The following is a 24996-nucleotide window of genomic DNA, read 5'->3' on the forward strand; positions in this document are numbered from 1 at the left end:
CAGGCACTACTCATGCAGAGACTATGGGCTCACATGTTCACCTTTAGGCCAATCTGAGACTTTAGGCCAGCACAGACTGATTATAGTTAATTGCACTATTAACACTCTTATATTCCCAAAATGACCACCATTAATCACATGATTATAAGGACTGAGTTTCTCAGATTTTACATTGGACATACCTCTTAGTAGGCCCTAATAAACAAAGGTGTTTTTAGTAATAACAAGCCAATTATATAAAGCATTCTAACATTTATAATTATCCTTCTTAGGAGGCTAAATTACCACGACCTGGGTCAAGATGGGGATATACAGTATGTTTTCAGTGGGACAGTCACAAGGCTTCTAAAAGGTGGCACTTGTAAAAGGAAAACTTATTTCCTTATTCCGTGACCAAAGACGTTCAAATGTAAATCTGGTCAATAAATACTTCAGAGGAAGTATCGATATTGGGAGGGATTTTTCTTTCAATGTAGTTACAGCAGCTTTCTGGCATAGAAATGCTTTCCATTTTCTCAATTGCTGATCTGTGCAAACAATTGTGACTTTTTACCAAAAGTCTCAAATCTAATGAAGACATTAAAGGGGATGGACACTTTTCCTCATGTTTTTGTAATGGTCTCAGAGCAGGGGCCCAAAGCTATCAGAGTTATTATTTATTACAATTATCCTTTTATGTCATTAACGACTAAATGCAAAAAACTTTAATGGAAGTAAAACCTTACCTCATTGGTTAACTTCTTAATTTCCTCACGCATTTGTAATTCCATTTCTTCATATAGACGCTGTACCTCTACATTATGTTCAGTAATCCTTCTGCAAAAAGAACATGAATTTTAATAGTGAAGATATAAAAAGAAGGTCCATGTATTTCTGAACCTGAAAGGTGCTGCTTTGCTAAAAAATCCTTGGATGAACTTAACCAAGATAATACTGAGATGTAAAATCTGTACACACAAAGATTTAGAAACTATGAATTGGGAAGGCATTCTACAGGCAGTCCCCTACTTAAGAACACTCGACTTACATACGACCCCTAGTTACAAACGGACCACTGGATGTTGGTAATTTATTGTACTTTAGTCCTAGACTACAATAAACAGCTGTAACAGTTATCACAGGTGTCTGTAATGAAGCTTTAGTGTTAATATTGATTCTTATGACAACCCAACATTTTTTAAATCCAATTGTCACAGAGACCAAAAAAGTTCTGGCTGGGATTACAATGATAAAATATACAGTTCCGACTTACATACAAACTCAACTTAAGAACAAACCTACAGACCCTATCTTGTATGTAACCCGGGGACTGCCTGTACTAATATATCTTCCAACAGCACATACTGCCTCATCTACACTGTTGGTAAACGGTTGCTGTTTTCTTCATAACGGCTTTTATAGACCTTCCTGTGTTTTTATTCTTTAACCCCTTAACGACTTGGCCTTTTTTAGTTTTTTCACTTCCATTTTTCACTCACCACCTTCAAAAATCTATAACTTTTTTAATTTTCCATGTACAGAGCTGTGGGAGGGCTTATTTTCTTCGTAAAAAAATTGCACTTCATAGTGACGGTATTTAATATTCCATGGTGTGTACTGCGAAGCGGGAAAAAAAATCCAAATGCAGTGAAAATGGTGAAAAAACACATTTGCGATGTTTTCTTGTGGGCTTGGATTTTACAGCTTTCACTGTATGCCCCAAATGACAGGTCTACTTTATTCTTTGGTTCGGTACGATCACGTGGATACCAAATTTGTATAGGTTTTATAATGTTTTCATACATTTAAAAAAATTAAAACCTCCTGTACAAAATTTTTTTTTTGGATTTTGCCAACTTCTGGCGCCAATAACTTTTTCATACTTTGATGTACGGAGCTGTGGGTAGTGTCATTTTTTGCGAATTTTAATGGCGTTTTCATTGCTATAATTTTTGGGACTGTGCGACCTTTTGATCACTTTTTATAAATTTTTTTATATTTTTCAAAATGGCAAAAAAATGCCATTTTCTACTTTGGACGCTATTTTCCGTTATGGGGTTAAACGCAGTGGAAAAATGTTATTATATTTTCATAGAATGGACATTTTCGGACGCGGCAATACCGGATGTGTTTATAATTTTTACTGTTTATTTATATTTATGTCAGTTCTAGGGAAAGGGGGGTGATTTGAATGTTTAGGGTTTTTTAAACTTTTTTTTATTTTTACTTTTACTATTTTTCAGACTCCCTAGGGTACTGTAGTATGGCAGTATATGTGGATTTTACTGCCCATGCATTACAATGTGCAATTAGCACATTGTAATGAATTGGTTAAAACCAAGATGGCAAGATGGCAGCAAGATGGCGGCGCCCATGCAGCATTGCTAGCACCGATCGCGGGTGTTACCGGTATGCCTTTGCTGCAATATGCAGCAAAGGCTTACCGGCTATGAAGAGGGCTCGGCCCGCGAGCCCTCTCCATGCACCGGGACCCGTTGTTATTGAGAACTTGTACACCTCAGCTAGGTATAAGTTACAAATTCTCTCTTTCTTTAACTAATTTAAATATAAACTGTAATTTATATCTTTGTTCACATTTATTACAACACTCTTCTTTTATTAGCATGCACAATATGGCAATCTAGTCATCACAGAAGTGTATTGTCTAATACTTGCTGGTAGTCAATGCTTTAGGAAAAGAAATTTAATTAAAACCGTTGTTGTGTTCAACTTACTTTTTCAACATTATTTCCATTGTTTCCTTCTCCTTTTTGGCATCTTTGATTTGATTAATAACCTTTGCCAAGAATTCTTCAAGGTTCTCCAGCAAATGAGGCTCTTCGCGTCCAAGCCTGGTCCATAGTTTCCATATTTCAGTTTCGCTTGATGAATTAAAAAAAAAAGAAATATTTAATCTGTTTTCTTCTCTTCCGGTTGATCATATAACATTCCCACATGCCCAAAATGTCAGTATTTATGTGAGCACTTATGACAAACGAAGGAACAGTGTTGGCAAAGCTAAATTTCACCATTACAGTGTATGTGAATAAGTAATTAAATTAAATCTACATTTTGATTTTATGCATTATGAAACAAATATACCTTGAATTTGCTGTAGCAACATTGATGCAGAAACATATCTTGTTTAATCCCTGAGCTGACCTTGGGAAAGCTGGGTGCCCTGGCTACCATACATAAACACATTATTTCCACATACACAGGAAATGCCTGAACTGTCCAGACTGGACTAAACAACCTGAGCTGGATGACTCATACACAGAAGCTGAGGGATGGTGCAGCGATTGATTACTTCTGCCTGTCATTGATGAATATTCTAGGCTTATGCTGGGCAGGCACAGGAGTGACAGAGCCTCTTATCATAATTTTATAATAGCTTTTTCAGCAAAACCACTCAGTTCAGGAAGTAAACAAGATATGCTTCTGCATCTGTGTACCTATAGAATACTCAATTTTTGTTTGGTTCATAATGCATACAATCAAATGCTGGGGCGTAACTACAGCGGTAGCAGCCATAGCAGCCGCTATGGGACCCACAGTGTCAGGGGGCCCCGTCATCTGACCTGACACAATAAAGAATTTAGGATGTGCACCATTATATCAATATTGTACTGCACATGTCCAGAATAATATATATATATATATATATATATATATATATATATATATTTATATATATATATTTATTTATATGTGATTGTAACTCGCATGTGTGAGTATACTAATATGTATATTTTTTAAGTGGGAAGGGGGGTCCATGCAGTAGCCTGCTAGGGGGCCCTGTATGTCATAGTTACGCCACTGATCAAATGATAGATTTCCTTTAAACATTTAAGTATAAATCAAGGAGTACAATACAGTCAAGCTTCCCTCCCAAGAGGTAACAAATAATAACATTCATGCATACAGATTGTGCTAGGTGGTATGACTAATAGTTGAAACGTACAACAACCAGAGTGAGCGAGTGGGTGTTGCAAAAATAGAAAGGCCTCAACACCTAAAAGTGCAGATTATGTAGCTCAAGGGTGAAGAGAATCATTAACTGCAAAGGGGAAAGAATAGTAGACGGCTTTGGGAAATGGTCAATCCATGGCTGCCATGTTTAAATAATGAGATCCTCTGTGTCCTCACTTATATCATTTAAGGACCATCATAATGATTGACCAGGTGTTCATATGTTCCGCTGACAAATGCAGCATTTTACAGTTGGCAGTAGTGTTGTGCAGACCCGGACAGCAAAGTTCTAATGAAGTTTGGCTCAACCTCGACCCCCCCCCCCAAAGTGTAATGTATGTGATTGGTGCTAATGATATTTTGTAAATAATTTAATGCAGATGATAAAGTCACCACCAACATTTAAATTGCTGTGGTCACTCACATTCCAGCAGCGCCATTTTGGGGAGGAACGTCGCTACCTGATGACATCATTAAGAGCAGCATTTGCCAGAAGCATTTAAATAGTTAACACCCATGATTGTGCCAGCACCAATCGCAGCTGTAGCTGGTGGGGGTTTGGGCCCAAGTTCGGTACCTGTATCTGAACAGATTTTTAAAATTCTAATGGTTCTGCTCATCACTAGTTGGCAGCAATGTGAATTCATGCTGCTAAACAAATGTATTGAATCAATTTACTGTATGTACCTGGGCAGGTATGGGCAGTCAGCAGGAACTGGTTTACCTAGATAGGTGTTACTCTAGTAAAAAAAGCAATATTAACCCAAAAGTTGACAACCAGGTACAACCACCAAATATGGTCTGCTATAAGTAATTCTACACAGCCCATTAAATATAACAGGATGAATATAGTAGGATAGCATAAATTGAGGAAAGCTTCCAGCCAAAGTCAAGTCATGTCACTGTTTGTATATTTTTACTGCAATGCAAATGAATTTTAGCAACACCATTGTTTAATGTTGATTTTAAAAATAAATTTAGATTAAAATTGGAAATCATGTTTCATTTTGAGCATTCAGTTTACAATTATTTTTAAGACTATTTTGTACACTCTGCTATAATATGTAATAGTATATAATAGCTGTAATCATTTAAGAGTTCTGGATAAAAAAATTAAAAAATCTTAGCTAGATATCCATCTGGTAATGTAAGACAAGCAAATATCCTCACTCTTCAAACACATGGTGTGCTCCAAGCTGCTCCATAAAAGACTTAAACTGTTTCCTCTCCTCAGTGTCTGTATCCTCCAATGACAGAGAACGGGGAAACTCTGTTGTTCGTTTTGTCGATTTTCTTTTCCGTGTTTGGTTCCATTGACCTCCACTTGAATTGATGAAGTTTTCTAAAATACATAGATTGATGTTAAAATAAAGGAAAGGTTAATACTTCCAGAATATCTCTCATAGGACAAAGGATATAGCATCTTCAGATCCACGACCACACTATCTAACCCTAACCATCAGAGCTAGGAATAACTGGAGATATGGCAGATGAGTAATAAAGGGATTGCCCACTATCACAAAACTTTATCACGGGAAATACAAGTCGCTTGTCCATTACCCATATAGGGGGGATGTATCACGGCTTGTATGCAGAGCCAGGAATTGTGGCAGTTAGGTGGGGAAGAGGTGGTTCCAGGTTATGCAATGGGCCATCATGGGGCAGGGATGTGTCTGTGCACTAGCTATAGCCTGTGCCAGGTTTGGGCAAGGCTATGGTGCAGATCTACACCAGGCCAGAGCTGGTGTAGAACTGATTGGCATACAATGCACCCCACAATTGCGCCCATGCAATCACATGTCACCGGACCCCCAATAGCAGGACTCTGGGCTTTCTATGATGTCCCATATCCTGCTCCCTTCCTGGAGATATGGAGGGGTGTGTAGGCAGAACTATGGACAACATAGGAGGCAGTCATCTCTGAATAACGATTAGTCCACAGCATGACTATGATTCCTGACTTCAAGACAGATTCTGAATCTTCATCCAATAGTCATGTCCATAACAACTCAAAACAGTAGCTAACCCCAAGGTCAATACTAAGGGCAATATGTCAGTTCAGGCAAGGATGGATATTACAAGGAGGGGTATTTGACAGGAATAAATTGGATAACATTTCTTTTGCCATTATCTCATTTTTATTTTCTATTAAAAGTCTACCTGTACATTTACTAAACTAAATCCTGCATCAACCACATGAAGTGACAATGGATGGGGAGGACACATACTGTATACTGCTGTGGTTGTATGCCATTTCCACATGGTTCCCTCCCTTCCTTTCTGTGTTGGCCCAATATTGGTTTATTACCATCTATAACTCGGCAAAGTAAAGTATGAGAAATATATAGGTAAAATGTATTCAGTAAATCTGACATATGACTAAATGTATGTTACACAATGAATCATTGTGGTTCAGAGGATCCACAGAAAAAAAGACATAGGGGCACATTTACTAAAGTGCTTGCGCCAATTTTCTGTCGGACTTTGCATGTTCTTTAAGGTGCAAACTGCTTGCAAAGGTATTTAAGAAATGTCTGGGCCACATTTGACCGTTTTGGGGGGCGGCTGCAATAATTTTCATGCAACACAAATTTCTGCGCTGGAATGGCTGTTCCGGCGTACAGTTGGATCGTGCATCACACTTAATATGCAAACTCCAACAGAATTGTGTTGCACGCTGCATGTAAAAGATGAATAAAAAAAAAGTGGTGCACTCTGTAAGGGCAGTGCAGGGAGCCCCAAATTTATGAAGAACGGGTGCCAGAAATCCTTAATCTTGCGCCCTCTGCACACTACACAGGCAAACTGCACATAGTGAGTAAATGTGGGCCATAGTCATATGCAATTTTAGTGCAGCAGAGTAGGAAAAAATCTCCACACTTAAAGGGGATCTGTTATCATAAAAAATGTAACGTAATCTGCAGGCAGCAGGTTGTACAGAAGGAATACCTGAAGGTCTTATCTGCAGGCAGCATGTTATAGAGCAGGGGAAGCAGAAGAGATTGTACATTGGGGCTCATTTACTAAGGGCCGCACTTTCGTCGGGTTTCCCGACTTTTTCCGCTTTGCGACGAATTCCGCCAGGATTTTGGCGCATGCGATCGGATTTCGCCGCAATCGCGCCAGCTTTCACGCAACAGAAATGGGGGGGGGGGGTGGCCGTCGGATTTGGACAAACCGTGGAATTTAAAAAACAAATTGTGTCGCAAAATCAATCTCTCACATGCACCAGGAATAGGTTGGTGAACTCCGGCGGACCTCGGCGCAGCAGCGACACCTGGTGGACATCGGGCGCACAACCTTATTGAATTGCCGGAAGACCTGAATCCTCGTCGGAGAACGTGGCGCTGGATCGCGACAGGACCGGGTAAGTAAATGAGCCCCATTGTGTTTTATCTGAAGACAGCATGTTATAGAGCAGGAGGAGCTGAGAGGAGTTTACATAGTGGAGACAGTAGGCCACATTTATGTGTTTGCTCCAGTTTTTTGCCTGACTTTGCATTGAAAAGAACATGCAAACTACTTGCATTATTGTTTTGTGGCTGCACTATGCCCAACGCGGCAAAAATTCTGCACCTAAAGGGGCATTCTGGTGCAGCGTTGAACTGCTACTTGACAGAATTGTGTTGCATGCTCTAGGTTAAAAGTGCACCAAAATAAGTTGGTGGACACTTGCCGAGCAGTGCAGGGAACGTCAAATTAATAACGACTGTGCGCTACTTGTGATTAATCTGGCGCACTCTGAACACTCCACAGGAAAACTCCAGTGGCACTACTTCTGATAAATGTGGCACAGTATGTTATGTTATGCTATTTTCTGCTTAATCTGTATGCAAATTTTTGAGAAATGTGAAATCTGCACATATTTCTATGACTTCAATATTTGCACTTCAACTCGTTGTGCACGAGTCCAAGCAGGAGTCGCTTTACTCATCGTTTAATCCAGATGTTTTGGTGCATGTTAGTCGAATTGACTATGTGCAATTTAATAAAAAACCTTCAATATATATAACATTATAAAGTGTAAGTCCAATTTAACACAAGGAAATAACACTAATGACAAATTAGACTAAGAAACGAGGCAAAAATAAACTAGACTGACAGGAAAATAAAAAAAGAGAAAAATTAGAACATGACCGGCTTGTATATGTTGTCCTGTCTGCAGGCAGCATATAACTCCTCTCTGCTCACCGGCTGACTTTAGACGTGAGTGGGAGCAGGAGACACCTGGAGACCCTAGGGAGAAGGGAGATGCAATTTATGATCATTTCTCCCTTCTCCACTCCTCACAGCATCACGCTCAAGTAGCGCAATGCACGGATGAGCAGAGCCGGCACTGGCACCAGCTCTATAGACTTGACCACCAGGTCTAAACAGTTAATCAGAGTTGCTGGGTCTAATTAGAAAAAAAAGTCTCCCAGGGGTCTTTTATGACCTCATGGAGGGCATATAAAGTGAAAACACACAAAAAATATTAACAAATATTCATAAAAAATACATTTCCCCATATAATAGAAAAAAACCCAGATACACTACATAAAACATCACCATAGTTTGCCCCGAGACTTTACATATTGGGGGATATTTATCAGGACCTCCGTGCACCGCCAGTGGTGCAAAGGCCCTGAGATAATCGCAAATGCTAGCTTATTGCTAGCTGCCTGGCGTAGGATAAACGCTGCACTGCTGTCAGCCCGATACATCAAGAGGCAGCGTATGATAAATATCCCCCATTGTGTATCAAAACAACCAAAAACAAAATAGGGAATTCATTAATAATGTTTATTTTTAGTTAATTTGAAAACTAAAAAAAATATGTACCATGCTATACATTACAAAATAAAGACTTTTTTTCACTTTTAACCTCATAAAACAAATTTCAACTTTGATTATGTTTCAAAACTACCTCTATGTGTCCCGAAAAAACACTAACAAAAAATCAAAAGTTATGGCCCTTAAATCTCCGCTTACAAAAATTCTCTAACTATACCTGGTCATTGGAGACTTTTGAGGATGCATCACTAAGGCGTTAATAGAGCAGGAGGAGCTGAGCAGATCGTACATAGTATCCTATTTGCAGGAAGCAGGTTATAGAACATGAGGAGCTGAGCAGATCGTACATAGTATCCTATTTGCAGGAAGCAGGTTATAGAACATGAGGAGCTGAGCAGATCGTACATAGTATCCTATTTGCAGGAAGCAGGTTATAGAACATGAGGAGCTGAGCAGATCGTACATAGTATCCTATTTGCAGGAAGCAGGTTATAGAGCAGGAGGAGCTGAGCAGATCGTGCATAGTATCCTATTTGCAGGAAGCAGGTTATAGAACTTGAGGAGCTGAGCAGATCGTACATAGTATCCTATTTGCAGGAAGCAGATTATAGAACACAAGGAGCTGAGCAGATCGTACATAGTATCCTATTTGCAGGAAGCAGGTTATAGAACATGAGGAGCTGAGCAGATCGTACATAGTATCCTATTTGCAGGAAGCAGGTTATAGAGCAGGAGGAGCTGAGCAGATCGTGCATAGTATCCTATTTGCAGGAAGCAGGTTATAGAACTTGAGGAGCTGAGCAGATCGTACATAGTATCCTATTTGCAGGAAGCAGGTTATAGAGCACAAGGAGCTGAGCAGATTGTACATAGTATCCTATTTGCAGGAAGCAGGTTATAGAGCAGGAGGAGCTGAGCAGATCGTACATAGTATCCTATTTGCAGGAAGCAGGTTATAGAGCAGGAGGAGCTGAGCAGATCGTACATAGTATCCTATTTGCAGGAAGCAGGTTATAGAGCACAAGGAAATGAGCAGATCGTACATAGTATCCTATTTGCAGGAAGCAGGTTATAGAACATGAGGAGCTGAGCAGATCGTACATAGTATCCTATTTGCAGGAAGCAGGTTATAGAACATGAGGAGCTGAGCAGATCGTACATAGTATCCTATTTGCAGGAAGCAGGTTATAGAGCAGGAGGAGCTGAGCAGATCGTACATAGTATCCTATTTGCAGGAAGCAGGTTATAGAGCAGGAGGAGCTGAGCAGATCGTACATAGTATCCTATTTGGAGGAAGCAGGTTATAGAGCACAAGGAAATGAGCAGATCGTACATAGTATCCTATTTGCAGGAAGCAGGTTATAGAACATGAGGAGCTGAGCAGATCGTACATAGTATCCTATTTGCAGGAAGCAGGTTATAGAACATGAGGAGCTGAGCAGATCGTACATAGTATCCTATTTGCAGGAAGCAGGTTATAGAGCAGGAGGAGCTGAGCAGATCGTACATAGTATCCTATTTGCAGGAAGCAGGTTATAGAGCAGGAGGAGCTGAGCAGATCGTACATAGTATCCTATTTGCAGGAAGCAGGTTATAGAGCACAAGGAAATGAGCAGATCGTACATAGTATCCTATTTGCAGGAAGCAGGTTATAGAGCAGGAGGAGCTGAGCAGATCGTACATAGTATCCTATTTGCAGGAAGCAGGTTATAGAGCAGGAGGAGCTGAGCAGATCGTACATAGTATCCTATTTGGAGGAAGCAGGTTATAGAGCAGGAGGAGCTGAGCAGATCGTACATAGTATCCTATTTGCAGGAAGCAGGTTATAGAACACGAGGAGCTGAGCAGACTGCACATAGTATCCTATTTGGAGGAAGCAGGTTATAGAGCAGGAGGAGCTGAGCACATCGTACATAGTATCCTATTTGCAGGAAGCAGGTTATAGAACACGAGGAGCGAAGCAGACTGCACATAGGGCCTGATGTATCACTGTTGCTACGCTCTTGTTGTTGCACCTTCAAGAGGCGCATTGTTGCGCCAGGATTTATCACAAGCTACAACCATATTTGATGAGTTGCGTTCCTGCCGATACACTTCCTCGATATATTTCTCTTCTATCCTACTCTGAGCTGCTGCTTTTACTGATTGTTTGGAAATAGAAGCTCCTGAACTGTAAACAGTGGCTGATGATAGTGTCTGTAGTGTCTGGCTGAGCTCTGCTGCTGTACTATACAGGGAATACACTGCTCTGCACAAGTGCTTGCTTCTAAGTCTACAGCACGTTCGGGCTGGAGTGTTTTTGCACCTAATTTGTACCTAAATGAAAAAGTTGCCAATGATGAATGATTATAGGTGCAGTAAAACATCTGGATTGGGAGAATAAAAGAGGAAAACATGATTTAGTCGCAAAACTGGTGCAAAAACAGTGCACCAATATGAAAAGACAGAAAAACAACAGTAGTAGTATCCTATTTGCAGGAAGCAGGTTATAGAGCAGGTGGAGCTGAGTAGATTTGAGAATAACAAATTCTACATAATCGTTTCCCACAAAACATTTTTTTATTCCACTAGAAAATGCCTGTAATGTGTGTTTTTTTGTCTATGTTTTAAAAAATTTGATATACATGCAAAAATTTGCCACACCTAGCAGAATGCCGTATGTTATCTTACGTATAATAAAACTGCTGCATTTTTAGACATTTCTAATTTCATAATATCTTTTAGTTGCATTTTAACTAAATCCCTTCCCTGCCAAACCACTCCCACATGTATAGATATAATTGTTAATGGGGTGGCCCTTATGTTTTTTGAAATGTGTATGTAAGTGGGCAGGATATTAGGTAATTTACCAATATACAATAGTTCTGCACTGCTTTGCTGATATGTGAAGTGAAGCCTCAAAGGATTTCCTCAGACACCCAGGCACAAGACTTCCCTACACTGTCAGACAAAAGGTCATATAAATCTCAGATCAATATGTTGGTTATGGACAGTTACAGAGTTATGATCCATCTCAACCCAAGGCCAGATACATTTTTGGAATCGGTATAGCCAGGGTATCGTATAGCTACTTAATAGGTTCTAGCATTCTTGGACATAGAGATTTAAATATCTCAGAATGGGAGCATAGCAAATGGGTCATGTTTGGTATCAATGTGATCCAGGGATTCACCTGGATCCACTGAGACCAGAACACTGGCCGTATACCTTCCCATAGAGAAGCTATAATTCCTCCTGGATCTGATCTCAGGTAGGAGGGGTCCTAGAGACCTCCTACGGGTGTGAAGGGGTGTGTCTGCACTTATTATAATCAGAGCACCACTGATATTAACTGGAGGAACGATTCACCATCTAAGTGCAGGAAATCATCAAGTGTGGACTATCTGTCCTCATTAGGCCCACACAAGGTAACTTACCCTCTACGTGCTGATACTTGTAGTCCTACCCTTGTATTTGTACTCTGCTAACTGTGTGTATATTCCAGATGTGTATTCCGGACATTCCTGATCGGGGAACGTGCATTGATGGGTAAGTAAATGTGCCCCATTGTTTGTAATGTTTTTCTAGTATAGCCTTACGGCAATTAAATATAATATTTAACCTGTGTTGCTCTTTTATCTTTTTCCACGAATCCCCACATCTCTGTTAAATACTTGCTACTTGGTGATGTTATGGATCGGGCTTATATTAAATGAGAACTGGTGGCAGCCTATCAGGTTGATATGGTTCTGTTTCACTGAGGCTAGTGAAAGGGCTATTTCAGCCATTCAGGTTTGTGATTTATTGTTGTGCCATATCAGGAGGTTGTGTGGACAACTCTAACTCCCTTCCTGAGCCTCCCAGAACCCTTGCATTCTGGGAGTGTCTATGAAAGGATAAGTAATTGACCTTGCATACCCATACATGTTTAAGACCCCCAGAATGCAAAGTTAACCTATATCTGTCAATGTATGGACAAATTTAATTAATAGATTTATCACATACTCAGTCCTGAAGTGAACTCTTCATAAGTGAGATATCCTTTCCCTTCTTCATTGAGTTCATCAAAGAGTCCTTCTAGGTTTTCCACGGTGCAGAAAATGATGCCACTGATTTTCTGAAGAAAAAAAAAGATTTTCACTTGAAGAATATGCCAAGCTATACCCACTTATATATGCCATTGCACAACAATACCACATACATGCATTGGATGAGATGTTAAGTCTTTGTTATCCTATATGACCAGCTGATATCATAGATCATTGAAAAAAGGCATAAAATACATGATAAATCTCCCCTAATGTGTGTTTGGCATGGTTTGTATGTACAGTACCATATTAATAAAGTATTCCTGCAGTCAACTGACACACTACTTTTTTGTAAAAAAATAATTTTATTATGCAAATCTTGAAAAACTAAAAAAAAAATTTTGTATGACCATAATTGCACTAACATAGAGAACAAATATATCTAAAATAGCTAAAATTGATTAAAAAATGTAAATAAAAAAGTTATTACTCTTGACTCATTTGAAATCTGCAGCCTTTCCCTGTTCTCAGCATGTTTCCCTCTGTATATATACACTCAGCCGCTGTATCTCTCACTGCTTTATAATGTCCTTATGAGATCACATACTGAATTTTCCTTCTAGCCCTCACGGTTATGGGTATATTTCCTAGTTTCAGACCATTGTAATCTGTGTTTGGTGGAGCTGAGAGGAGGAGCTGTATCATTTTGTAACATTGCATTTTTGTAAACACGTTGTAAACGCAATGTCATCAGAATACTAGCAGAATGTGTGTGAACATAACCTTTAGATGAACATAAACAGCTCACTACTGACACTATGAGAGCAAATTAGCATAACACACTCCGCCAGCTCCAGCCCCAGCTCCTCCTTTGTGACTAAACATAGATTACAATGGTCAGATACTGGGACTAATATCTCTACAACCGTGTAGGCTAGAAGGAAAATTCAAAATCTCCCTGAATCTGTGTAGCCCTACAGAATGGTATGCTAATCTGAGGTGGTGAAAGGTCCTCTTTAACTCTGTTTACCGGTACACAGCTATCATTCAAAATGTACCATGCATAAAACCAGAGAAAGCAATGTAAAAATAGATCCAAATGTTTACATTATAACTATAACTTTCACAAAAAAAAAATCACACTGTAATATATTCACAGATAGTGGTTCTTATTTTAATTTACCTCCAGGTCCTCTCTTGTGATAAAAAAGTTCGTATCAGTGCCATCTTTTGACATAAGTTGTTTGATTTTTTCTGTCATTTCATTAAAAATAGAATCTTCTTCACTTTTTGGACTGGCCTCAGCCTCAACTTCAGCTGTATCCTCCTGTTTTACCATGAGCCTTCGTGATGAGCCCAGCTTTTTTCCTTTTTGCTTTTTTCGATCCATAACTGATAACGTTTATTATTCTATGAAAGGAAATAAAAAATGCTAAACATAAAACTTGTTGAGGACAGTCTGTGTCAGTGGGTTTTATTAAAAGTCGCAAACTCTTCTGCAACCTCTTCTAAAGTTTTTCCTACGCATGACTGAAGCTGGAGTTAATTTCTTACTTTTTTACCACAATTTGCACAAAAATTGCGCCCTTTTTATTCGTTCACATCTGGATTTAAAGATATATCAGGAGCAAGACTGAAAAATTCTTGTGCGTCTAACTTTGCTAGGCTAGTGGGAAAAGACGCAAATTTTGGCACCAAAAAAAGTGGAAAAAGAGAAAAGCCTAAGTTAAATTACCATATATTCTCGTGTATAAGCCGCTCGCTGACATCATAGTGCAGTGATGGCAAACCTTTTACAGGCCGAGTGCCCAAACTGCAACCAAGACCCACTTATTTATCGCAAAGGGCCAACACAGAAATTTAATTTGTGATTTATACTCCCTTCTCTGTCACAGCTTTCATTCATACCAGCACCCTGAGGACACCAATAAAGCACAAAGTAGAAGAAATTTGGATGATCATTGTAGCATTGCTCCAGGGTCCCATAAACAGGAAGAATTGTCAGGGCCGGAGCAGTAGCTACAATGATAATCCAGATCTGTCCACACCGTCCCACTCCTCCAGTAGTCCCAGGTAGAGCTGTCACTTTAAAATAGCTCTGTGCACAGCAAGTTTTGGGCTGTCTGGGACTGCAGGAGGATACCTAGAGTCATCTCTGGTGATGTGCTGACTGCCCACAGAAAGGGCTCTGAGTGCCACCTCTGGCACCAGTGCCATAGGTTAGCCACCACTGTCATAGTGTGTGCCAGAGGGGCTATATACCAGTGGCTGGCAGACTATGTACCAGAGGGGCTGGCAAGCTACATACCGGAGGGGCTGGCAGGCTTTATACTACAGGGACGGCAGGGAATATACTACAGGGGCCAGCATGCTATATACTACAGGGGCTAGCAGGCGATATACTGCAGGGGGCTGGCTATATACTACAGGGGGCTGGCAGGCTATATACTACAGGGGCTGGCAGGCGATATACTGCAGGGGGCTGGCTATATACTACAGGGGCTGGCAGGCTATATACTACAGGGACTGGCAGGCTATATACTAGAGGGGACTGGCTGGCTATATACTACAGGGGCTGGCAGGCTATATACTGGAGGGGCTGTGGACTGGGTGGTCCTGATCTGGATTGTATTATTGATGGTTTAGAGCCTACTTAGCATATTGGGGCCAAAATTGATGGCACTGATTCCTGCTGCATTATTGGGTGCAAGAGAAAACATTTTAACTGCACAAGAGTCTGTGGAACAGTTCATATTATAAGTGACAACTGTTTTGGAGATGGAGATCATGAAAGGTCCTGTATATGTAGCCTTTATATGAAATTACCATTCAGAATCTATATATGTAAGTGTTCTATATGGTATAATTTTCTATATATATGGGAGATGATACTGAAGACTCTTCTGGAATTATTAGTGTGATATTATCTGTCAGGTTTGCACTTGTTTCTTTTTGTTTAACATCACAGAGTAATGATAGTTTCATGAATCCAATATCTTTGGCTCGGGGTTTCATAGTACAAACTAAAACATTGCAATAAAATATTGTAAAATATGTCATGAAGTCAGAACATGGTATGGAACATAAAAGACTTGCCCAAGGACCTAATTATAATTGGTTTCTCTGTAATACAATAACACTGAGACAATGGCACCATTTACAGGTCTCTTGGCTGAAGAATATGTAATACAGTATAAATGGGATCTAGTATGTTATGCTTTATTAGATTGTGAACATATATAGCTGCGTAAAATTAAAAACGGGTCGTTTTTTTATTACCAGAACATATCATGATATGGAGATGTCTATTTTATCATACTCTATGGGGCAAAATTAACATTGACTTTCTGTGCAATCTTTTGCAATCAAAACATTGCAAATAAGAGTAGCATCACGGTTTTTGGAACTTTTTGCACTCATTATCATAATTGTATAATTGTATAACAATTAAACAAGATATGTTTCTGCATCCGTGTACCAACAGCATTCTCAAGCATGTTTGGTTCATAATGCATGAAAACAAATGGTAAATTTCCTTAAATACTGTCCCAAAAAGCTCTCTTAGTGATAAATGTCCCCCAGTTTGTCTTGTAAGTAGCGAGTAAGAGTAATTCCTTAGTGTAACAGTTACCTCTTCTGAGAGGAGAGAGATCGATTAGCCACAGTGGCGTTCCTCCAATGGAGACAGTCTCACGTTCCCATATGTAGGATGGACCCTCCAAAATTACCTGCCAAAAACTAATGCTACAGCAGATACCATTGTTTCAGAGAGTGCAAACTTTCTATTGCACAGGCAGTGGGATGTTGCCATTGCACAGTCTGCATCACTATAGCATACCTCCCAACTTTTGTGGAGGAGAAAGAGGGACAAAATGGCGGAGCGCAAAGCGCGCCGCGGCGATTTTTTTACACACAGAAGCCACACCCTAGCCACGCCCCCTAACCACACCCCCTGGCCACGCCACTGCTCATACCTTCAACGCATCCACTGGCACCAATGTATATTTATGTATATAATTGGGGGGCATATTCCACTCCCCCTAGACAACGAGCATGCCCCCCCCCAGACAACGAGCATGCCCTCCTAGAAAACGAGCATGTTCTCCCCTAGACAACGAGCATGCCCTCCTAGACAACGAGCATGTCCTCCCCTAGTCAACGAGCATGCCCCCCCCAGACAACGAGCATGTACCCCCACCTAGACAACGAGAATGTACCCCCACCTAGACAACGAGCATGTCCCCCCCTAGACAACGAGCATGTCCCCCCCAGACAACGGGCATGTCCGCCCCCAGACAACGAGCATGCCCCCCCTAGACAACGAGCATGTCCCCCCCAGACAACGAGCATGCCCCCCCTAGACAACAAGCATATCCCCCCCAGACAACGAGCATGCCCCCCCTAGACAACGAGCATGCCCCCCCTAGACAACGAGCATGTCCCCCCCTAGACAACGAGCATGCCCCCCCTAGACAACGAGCATGCCCCCCCTAGACAACGAGCATGTCCCCCCCAGACAACGAGCATGCCCCCCCTAGACAACGAGCATGCCCCCCCTAGACAATGAGCATATCCCCCCCTAGACAACGAGCATGCCCCCCCCTAGACAACGAGCATGCCCCCCCTAGACAACGAGCATGTACCCCCACCTAGACAACGAGAATGTACCCCCACCTAGACAACGAGCATGTCCCCCCCTAGAAAACGAGCATGTCCCCCCAGACAACGAGCATGCCCCCCCTAGACAACAAGCATGTCCCCCCCAGACAACGAGCATGCCCCCCCTAGACAACGAGCATGCCCCCCCTAGACAACGAGCATGTCCCCCCCTAGACAACGAGCATGCCCCCCCTAGACAACGAGCATGCCCCCCCTAGACAACGAGCATGTCCCCCCAGACAACGAGCATGCCCCCCCTAGACAACGAGCATGCCCCCCCTAGACAACGAGCATGCCCCCCCTAGACAACGAGCATGTACCCCCACCTAGACAATGAGAATGTACCCCCACCTAGACAACGAGCATGTCCCCCCCTAGACAACGAGCATGTCCCCCCCCTTAGACAACGAGCATGTCCCCCCCCCTAGACAACGAGCATGTCCTCCCCTGTGGCTGCGTGCCCTTTTTTGTGTGTTTGTGTTATTTTTGTCTTCCAGGACCGTGCCTGCTGTGGACTGCTTCGGATTCGAAGGATTACGTCGATGACCGACATTTCTAACAAATAAAATGGTCAACGAGGGTGTGTCTGCGTTTTTTGTCCAATAAAATTTTCTGAAAACGGTGTGATTATTTATTTTTTTGCGACACTCTTCATAGTTTGCCATAGTAGTGGTGCCGGCTAGGTGACGGTGCTCATTACTAAGGGCTGGCCTTAGTGTTTGCCTTAATTTTTTTGGCAAATTCACACTAACGCCCATACCATTACCCCGGTACCCACCGCCACCAGGGGTGCCGGGAAGAGCCGGGTACAAACCAGTACCTGACCGTCTATAGATGGTCAGGTGCTGGGGCGGCTGCAGGCTGTTATTGTTGCGCTGGAATAGCCCCCTAACAGTGGCCTATCCCAGCTCAGTAATGGCAGGCTGCTGCTGCTTTTTTGTATCAGGCTGATTTGAAAAATAGGGGGAGCCCCATGCCGTTTTTTCTTCAAATTTTTGACAAAAATATGCGTGGGGTTCCCCCTTTAAAGGGGGCTCCCAGGCTGTTTCCCCCATTTTTACAAAAAAATGGGGGGAAAAACGGCATGGGGTGCCCCCTATTGTTCAAATCAGCCTGATACAAAAAAGCAGCAGCAGCCTGCCATTACTGAGCTGGGATAGGCCACTGTTAGGGGGCTATTCCAGCGCAACAATAACAGCCTGCAGCCGCCCCACTACCTGACCATCTATAGACGGTCAGGTACTGGTTTGTACCCAGCTCTTCCCGGCACCCCTGGTGGCGGTGGGTACCGGGGTAATGGTATGGGCGTTAGTGTGAATTTGCCAAAAAAATTAAGGCAAACACTAAGGCCAGCCCTTAGTAATGAGCACCGTCACCTAGCCGGCACCACTACTATGGCAAACTATGAAGAGTGTCGCAAAAAAATAAATAATCACACCGTTTTCAGAAAATTTTATTGAACAAAAAACGCAGACACACCCTCGTTGACCATTTTATTTGTTAGAAATGTCGGTCATCGACGTAATCCTTCGAATCCTGGAAGACAAAAATAACACAAACACACAAAAAAGGGCACGCAGCCACAGGGGAGGACATGCTCGTTGTCTAGGGGTCGGGGGTAGACATGCTCGATGTCTAGGGGGGGGGGGGAATGCTCGTTGTCTAGGGGGGGAGACATGCTCGTTGTCTAGGAGTCGGGGGGAGACATGCTCGTTGTCTAGGGGGGGGGAATGCTCATTGTCTGGGGGGGGACATGCTCGTTGTCTAGGGGGGGACATGCTCGTTGTCTTGGGGGGGGACATGCTCGTTGTCTAGGGGTCAGGGGGAGACATGCTCGTTGTCTAGGGGGGGGAAATGCTCGTTGTCTAGGGGGGGAAATGCTCGTTGTCTAGGGGGGGGACATGCTTGTTGTCTAGGGGGGGGAGACATGCTCGTTGTCGCAGTAAAGGGGAGGGGTCCTATGGAGCGCAGTAAAGGGGAGGGGTCCTATGGAGCGCAGTAAAGGGGAGGGGTCCTATGGAGCGCAGTAAAGGGGAGGGGTCCTATGGAGCGCAGTAAAGGGGAGGGGTCCTATGGAGCGCGCAGTGAAAGCCATAAAAACCACATTTGATATTTTCCTTCCCGCTTCCCAGTACAGGGCCTGGAATATTTAATACTGTCACTAGGAAGTATAATTTGTTACGCAGAAACAGGCCGCACACAGCTCTGTACGTGGAGAAATAAAAAAGTTATTGATTTTTGAAAGTGGGGAGTGAAATATGGAAACGCAAAAATCGTTCCGTCAGAGTAATGGAGCAGACGGCCGTGTATGACCATTCTGCTCCATTACTGTCATAGAGCGATGACATGTACCTTATGTGGACCCCAACAGACCCCTCGTTTTCATGATCTATGGGGGTCACATCACTGAAACCCCCACGCATCAGCAGGTTAAGCCCTGTCCTATGGATAGGGCCTAACTTGTATTTATGGGAAAACCCCTTTAACCCCTTAACGCTCGGCGCCGTAGCTCTACGGCGCAGAGAGTGTAAGGAGTGTATGAAGAGGGCTCACGGGCTGAGTCCTCATCATACAAGGTGGGGGGTTTTGCATGTTGCAGAAAACCCCCACCGCTAATAACCGCAGTCGGTCATTCTCGCCGGCAAAGTCTTTTTTACGATCGCTGTGCCCCCGAACGTCATCGGGGGGCGGCGATCGTTTGCCGTGGTAGCCTCGGGTCTTCTTTTGACACGAGGCTACATGGCTTCTGCAGATTCGTTACAATGAGCCAGAAGTATTGCAGTATATGGTAGGAGCGATCTGACCATCTAGGGTTAATGTACCCTAGAGGGTCTAAGAAATAGTGGAAATAAAAAAGAAAAAAAAAAGTTTTAAAAATAAAAAAAATGTATAAAATATTAAAAATTCTAATCACCCGCCTTTCCCTAGAACTGATATAAAACATAATAAACAGTAAAAATCACAAACATATTAGGTATCGCCGCGTCCCAAAATGCCCGATCTATCAAAATATAAAAACGGTTACGGGCGGCAGTGACCTTCGAGGCGGGAAATGGCGCCCAAATGTCCGAAATGCGACTTTTACACCTTTTTACATCACATAAAAAATGAAATTAAAAATGATCAAAATGTCGCACAGACCTCAAAATGGTAGCAATGAAAACGTCGGCTCATTTCGCCAAAAATGACCCCTCCCCCAGCTCCGTGCACCGAAATATGAAAAAGTTATTAGCGTCAGAAGATGGCAACATTTTTTTATTTTTTTTTTTGCACACATTCGTTTAATTTTTGAAAATGTATTAAAACACAATAAAACCTATAAATCCAGTATCACCGCGATCGCACCGAACCAAAGAATAAAGCTGAGGTGTTATTTTGAGTGCACAGTCAAAGTCGAAAAAACTGAGCCCACAAGAACGTGACACGTGCATTTTTTTTTTAAATTTTTCCACATTTGGAATTTTTTGCAGCTTCGCAGTACACGGCAGTACACATGTACACATGTTAAAATAAATAACATTACGGGAAAGTAAAATTTGTTACGCACAAAATAAGCCCTCACACAGGTCTGTACACGGAAACATGAAAAAGTTATGGATTTTTGAAGTTGGAGAGCGAGAAATGAGAGGAAAAACCCTCCGTCTTTAAGGGGTTAAGGGATTAAGTATATGGTACAATAAAAGCAGAATAGAAGGGCACTGGGGGGATTAGGGATGGGGGCAGGGGGTCTATGGAGGAAAGTGTTTAACCCTTTAGCTGCTGCCTGCAGTCACTGTAGAGTACCTGTTATCACACTGCAGCAGCTGCACACACTCGGCTCTGCTTCATCAGACGAACTTCAGTGAGGAGCAGGAGGAGGTGGGGGCAGGGAGCTATTGATGTAGCAGAGCTGGAGAGCTCCTGCCTGCACGGAGGCTGATCCCCTGGGGCTGCTGTGCAGGTGCAGTGCAGAGAATATGACACTCTGCACTGCTCCATCCATCCATCCATCCATGTGCCTGCAAGTGGCAGCCTGAGGACAGGGAGGGCTCTGCCTCCCAGGGGAGGGGATGGGGGAGGTGCGGGACTCGGAGGCGGGACAAGACGGAAAAATCCGTGAAAACGCAGAAATAACCGGGACTTTCACTTAACGGTCCGAGCAGGCGGGACAAGGGTTAAAAAACGGGACTGTCCCGCCCAAAACGGGACGGTTGGGAGGTATGCTATAGTGAACACAGGGCAGATGATTACTGTGGTGTGAGATAACATGTAGTAGGTTAGTATTTTTTTGTACAAAATATCACATTATACATGTGTATATATATATATATATATATATATGTACTACAATTGAACATGAAGTATATAAAGTGGTGCTGTAAATATTTAAACAAATTAATTAGGGGTACTGTATTGAAATATTTTAGTGAGGGGTTCTAGTATATTTTATTATATATTATAAAAAAATTACAGTGTATTTTTAGTAATGGTCAGTTGTGAGGGTATATATTATTTAGGAGCACAGTGTGGAATTATGGTGGTATAATTTTCTTATAAGATGTATTACTGGATATATTATTGTTTGCATTGTGGTGTTTGTTCAGTAACAGTAGGGTGGTAACATTATTTACTATAGTGCAGCGATATTTGGTCCTGGTCCAGTGATTATTGGTAGTATTGGTCTGTCTGAAGAAAAACTTGCTTAGTATCTGTTTGTAATGTCCACCTTCCTGCACAATGTATGAGTTAATCCTTAGTCCCTCTTAAATTAGACAAAGCTTAAATACCATGCAACGGCTCAGCACGATCGGTGTTGTGCAGTTAGATAAATCCATACATAAAAAAAGGCTACAACACATGCCAATGCATTAAACTACCATCAAATAGCGTATATTATAGGATGCAGAATAAGACCATATCTGATATTTCTCGCCTAACCATCAAAATCAAGCATTATAAACCAGGCACACTTACTCATAGATCTTAGCACTGTGGTGGTGATAATCTCCTTAAAATTGTTATCTTTGACCTCCTTCCTTCTAAGATCAACCTTTAAAATTAAGCTAATGATCCAGAAGGGCTTATTAAGACTTATTAAGCTTAAACCCTAAAGTTTAATTATGTAATAGGATTATTTTGAGTTCTATGCTGCTATATCACCTGGAGGTTAGCATAATAACTTCTTCAGCTGCATAACATAATAATACTAATAATAACAATCATCATAATTAGGTGGTGCTGTCATTAACATCCTGAATGTTTCCATAGCAACTAATGTCATTGGAACCTAGAGTGATCACAGACAGTGGGGGATATGTAGCTTTCCTAAATGTTATAGCTGATATTCATCACTGCATCATGCAGCTCCATTTTCGGATGTACTATCACCTCTATCCCACTTTATCTTGTGTCATCCAGTCTGTCACTTCCTACATTTAACACTTGCTTCACTGCTGCACCACCACCACCTGCCTGTGTCCCTTCAGATTTTGTCAGTATCATTGGCAAATGCTTGAGCAGGCCCAACCCACCCAGGGCGACCACAAGATTCTGCAGTTGTGGGTTTGTCAGTGTGACACAACTCATCTTGCTATCAGGAGATACATTGCAATGGATTCACATAATCAACATATATTTGTTATATATACAGTAGATGTATAAAATGTATATAGATAAATAAATATAATAAGAGTGGTTTAGACAGTCTGGAAAGGCCCACGTTTTCAATGTTATAATTCACTAATACCTTTCCATTGACATTATATAAAGGTAGATCCGATGGCAGGTTCCTATTAACCTACTAATCACTAATCTATCTTTACCTAATCCTATCGGGCTTTCTAAACTAAGCTAAACTTTAGTTACCTAATATATTTTCCAGAGAAGCTACTGAGGCAATGGAAGTAAAGGCTACGCCATGTAAATATTAGGTAGAGAATGGTTAGCTTAGTTTATAAAGAATCATAGGATTAGGTAAAGATAGATTATTGTTTCATAGGTTTATAGCAACCTACGATCATTTCTGCCTTGATTGTTGCATGTGCCCAGTGTTTGATGGATGTGTGTGCTGCACAATCCAAATTGACAGGTGCCTATGTGGCATGCACCCAGCATGAGAGTGTGTATTCCCTATATAGAGAATATATGGTGCATCCAGCGGGTACGTATGACATTCTTCCAGCTTATGACTGCCGCATGTAGTGTATAAGGCTTGTTACAGGATAAAGACACAATATAGCAAGGTGGTTGGGGGGGAGGCAGGTCCTAGTCTGTGCAACAGTGCCAGGCCAAGGATCTAACTAACTACAACTGAATAAATAGATATCAAATGGATAGATCGGCATGTGACAGATGGATGGATGGATGGATGGATAGATAGATAAATAGACTTTGTTACTCAAGTCTCTAAACTGATTATTAACTTGTTTAGACAGACTTTTCCAATTGAAATCATACAAATTCATTTTCTCACATTATGGGCTGCCGTAAATCACTCCAGTATCTCCTTGAATCAGCCTTAAAAGATCAGTAAATTATGAATTTTATGGAGAACGTACCTTATGTACAGATGATGGTTAAGTCCGCAGCTTTTAAGTTATGAGGAACAAGCAGTTTCTCTACTTGTAAGCTGCGCATGTAACATTGTATTGTGTCATTGACTTACTCAACTGAGCCTTTCCGCTCTTGGCTTGGAAGACTGCACTGACTTTTTAAGTGCTTCCTTTGTTAAAGGAAGTTGGTCATAACTGATAAACACTAAGCAGTAAGCTTAGTAGCTTATAGTGAAAGCAGCATCATATAGTGAAACCTAAGCTTGAAAACAACTTGTTAACACATTTCAATATAATACTGAGCTACAGGAATTCTAGCTTTCCATATTAGTAAAGATTACATTGTGGAACAAGTCTTAGTTTGGTAATATTACAAAAATATAAATTTGTATTATTATTATTTACACATGGTAGCTGCACTTTATATCATATTGTTGGGTGATATTACAATTATTTAAAAAACACAGATAATATTAATAGTGTATACATAGAGCCCGTCATAATTGATTATAATATGTATAGTGCCCCTATGGTCAATTATATATCCAGTGCCCCAATAATGAATTGAGATAATACTGTGCAGCGAGGTATATCAGCTAGCGCATGGTCTGGTCTTCACATATATTGTTACTCTCTAAAATATACCTCTTTTTCCAGAATCAAAATGATACCAGTAAAGGCTTAAGAAGAGTCCAATACGATTACATAAAAAGGAGCAGTGGTGTTCTCAAGATAATCACATTAATGTATGTTATATATTTAGTAGACTGTACCAATAGATTAATAATTTCATAGCAAATTGGGAAAATCTAATGCAATGAATTGATCAGAAGAACAAAATATTTCCTAGACATCTCATCAACAGGAAAAAGCATATGGTACTACCATCTTCAGCATATTGTGAGCTAACCATTATAAACCAAATAAATCTAGACATGTTACTATTGTAAACTGCATACTTCCTAGAAATTAGGTAAGCTTTATCCAGATTCAGATTCAAAGGGGCACATTTACTAAGAATGATTCCAACTGCACTAAGTGTGGCTTGCCTGTGTATAATGCAGGGTGCACCAGAT

The 24996-nt window shown here is 41.4% G+C and overlaps 1 protein-coding gene across 3 annotated transcripts in view; it reads right to left on the minus strand.

Moving 5' to 3' along the window:
* The window catches only part of LOC140119079 (EF-hand calcium-binding domain-containing protein 4B-like), a 56812-nt gene that overhangs the window by 27410 nt on the left and 4406 nt on the right, over positions 1-24996 (minus strand). For 2 of the 3 annotated variants that reach the window (XM_072137721.1, XM_072137719.1), the window contains exons 1-6: positions 23927-24043; positions 13915-14141; positions 12709-12820; positions 5122-5293; positions 2715-2861; positions 726-816 (exon numbers count right to left, since the gene is read on the minus strand). In XM_072137721.1, coding sequence (XP_071993822.1) covers positions 726-816; positions 2715-2861; positions 5122-5293; positions 12709-12820; positions 13915-14121 — 729 coding nt within the window. In that variant the 5' untranslated portion in view covers positions 14122-14141; positions 23927-24043. Of the gene's footprint in view, positions 1-725; positions 817-2714; positions 2862-5121; positions 5294-12708; positions 12821-13914; positions 14142-23926; positions 24044-24996 lie in introns of those variants that run through there. The other variant, XM_072137720.1, reaches the window with a different exon arrangement.

Source organism: Engystomops pustulosus, chromosome 2, assembly GCF_040894005.1.
Source record: "Engystomops pustulosus chromosome 2, aEngPut4.maternal, whole genome shotgun sequence".
Taxonomy (NCBI): Eukaryota; Metazoa; Chordata; class Amphibia; order Anura; family Leptodactylidae; genus Engystomops; species Engystomops pustulosus.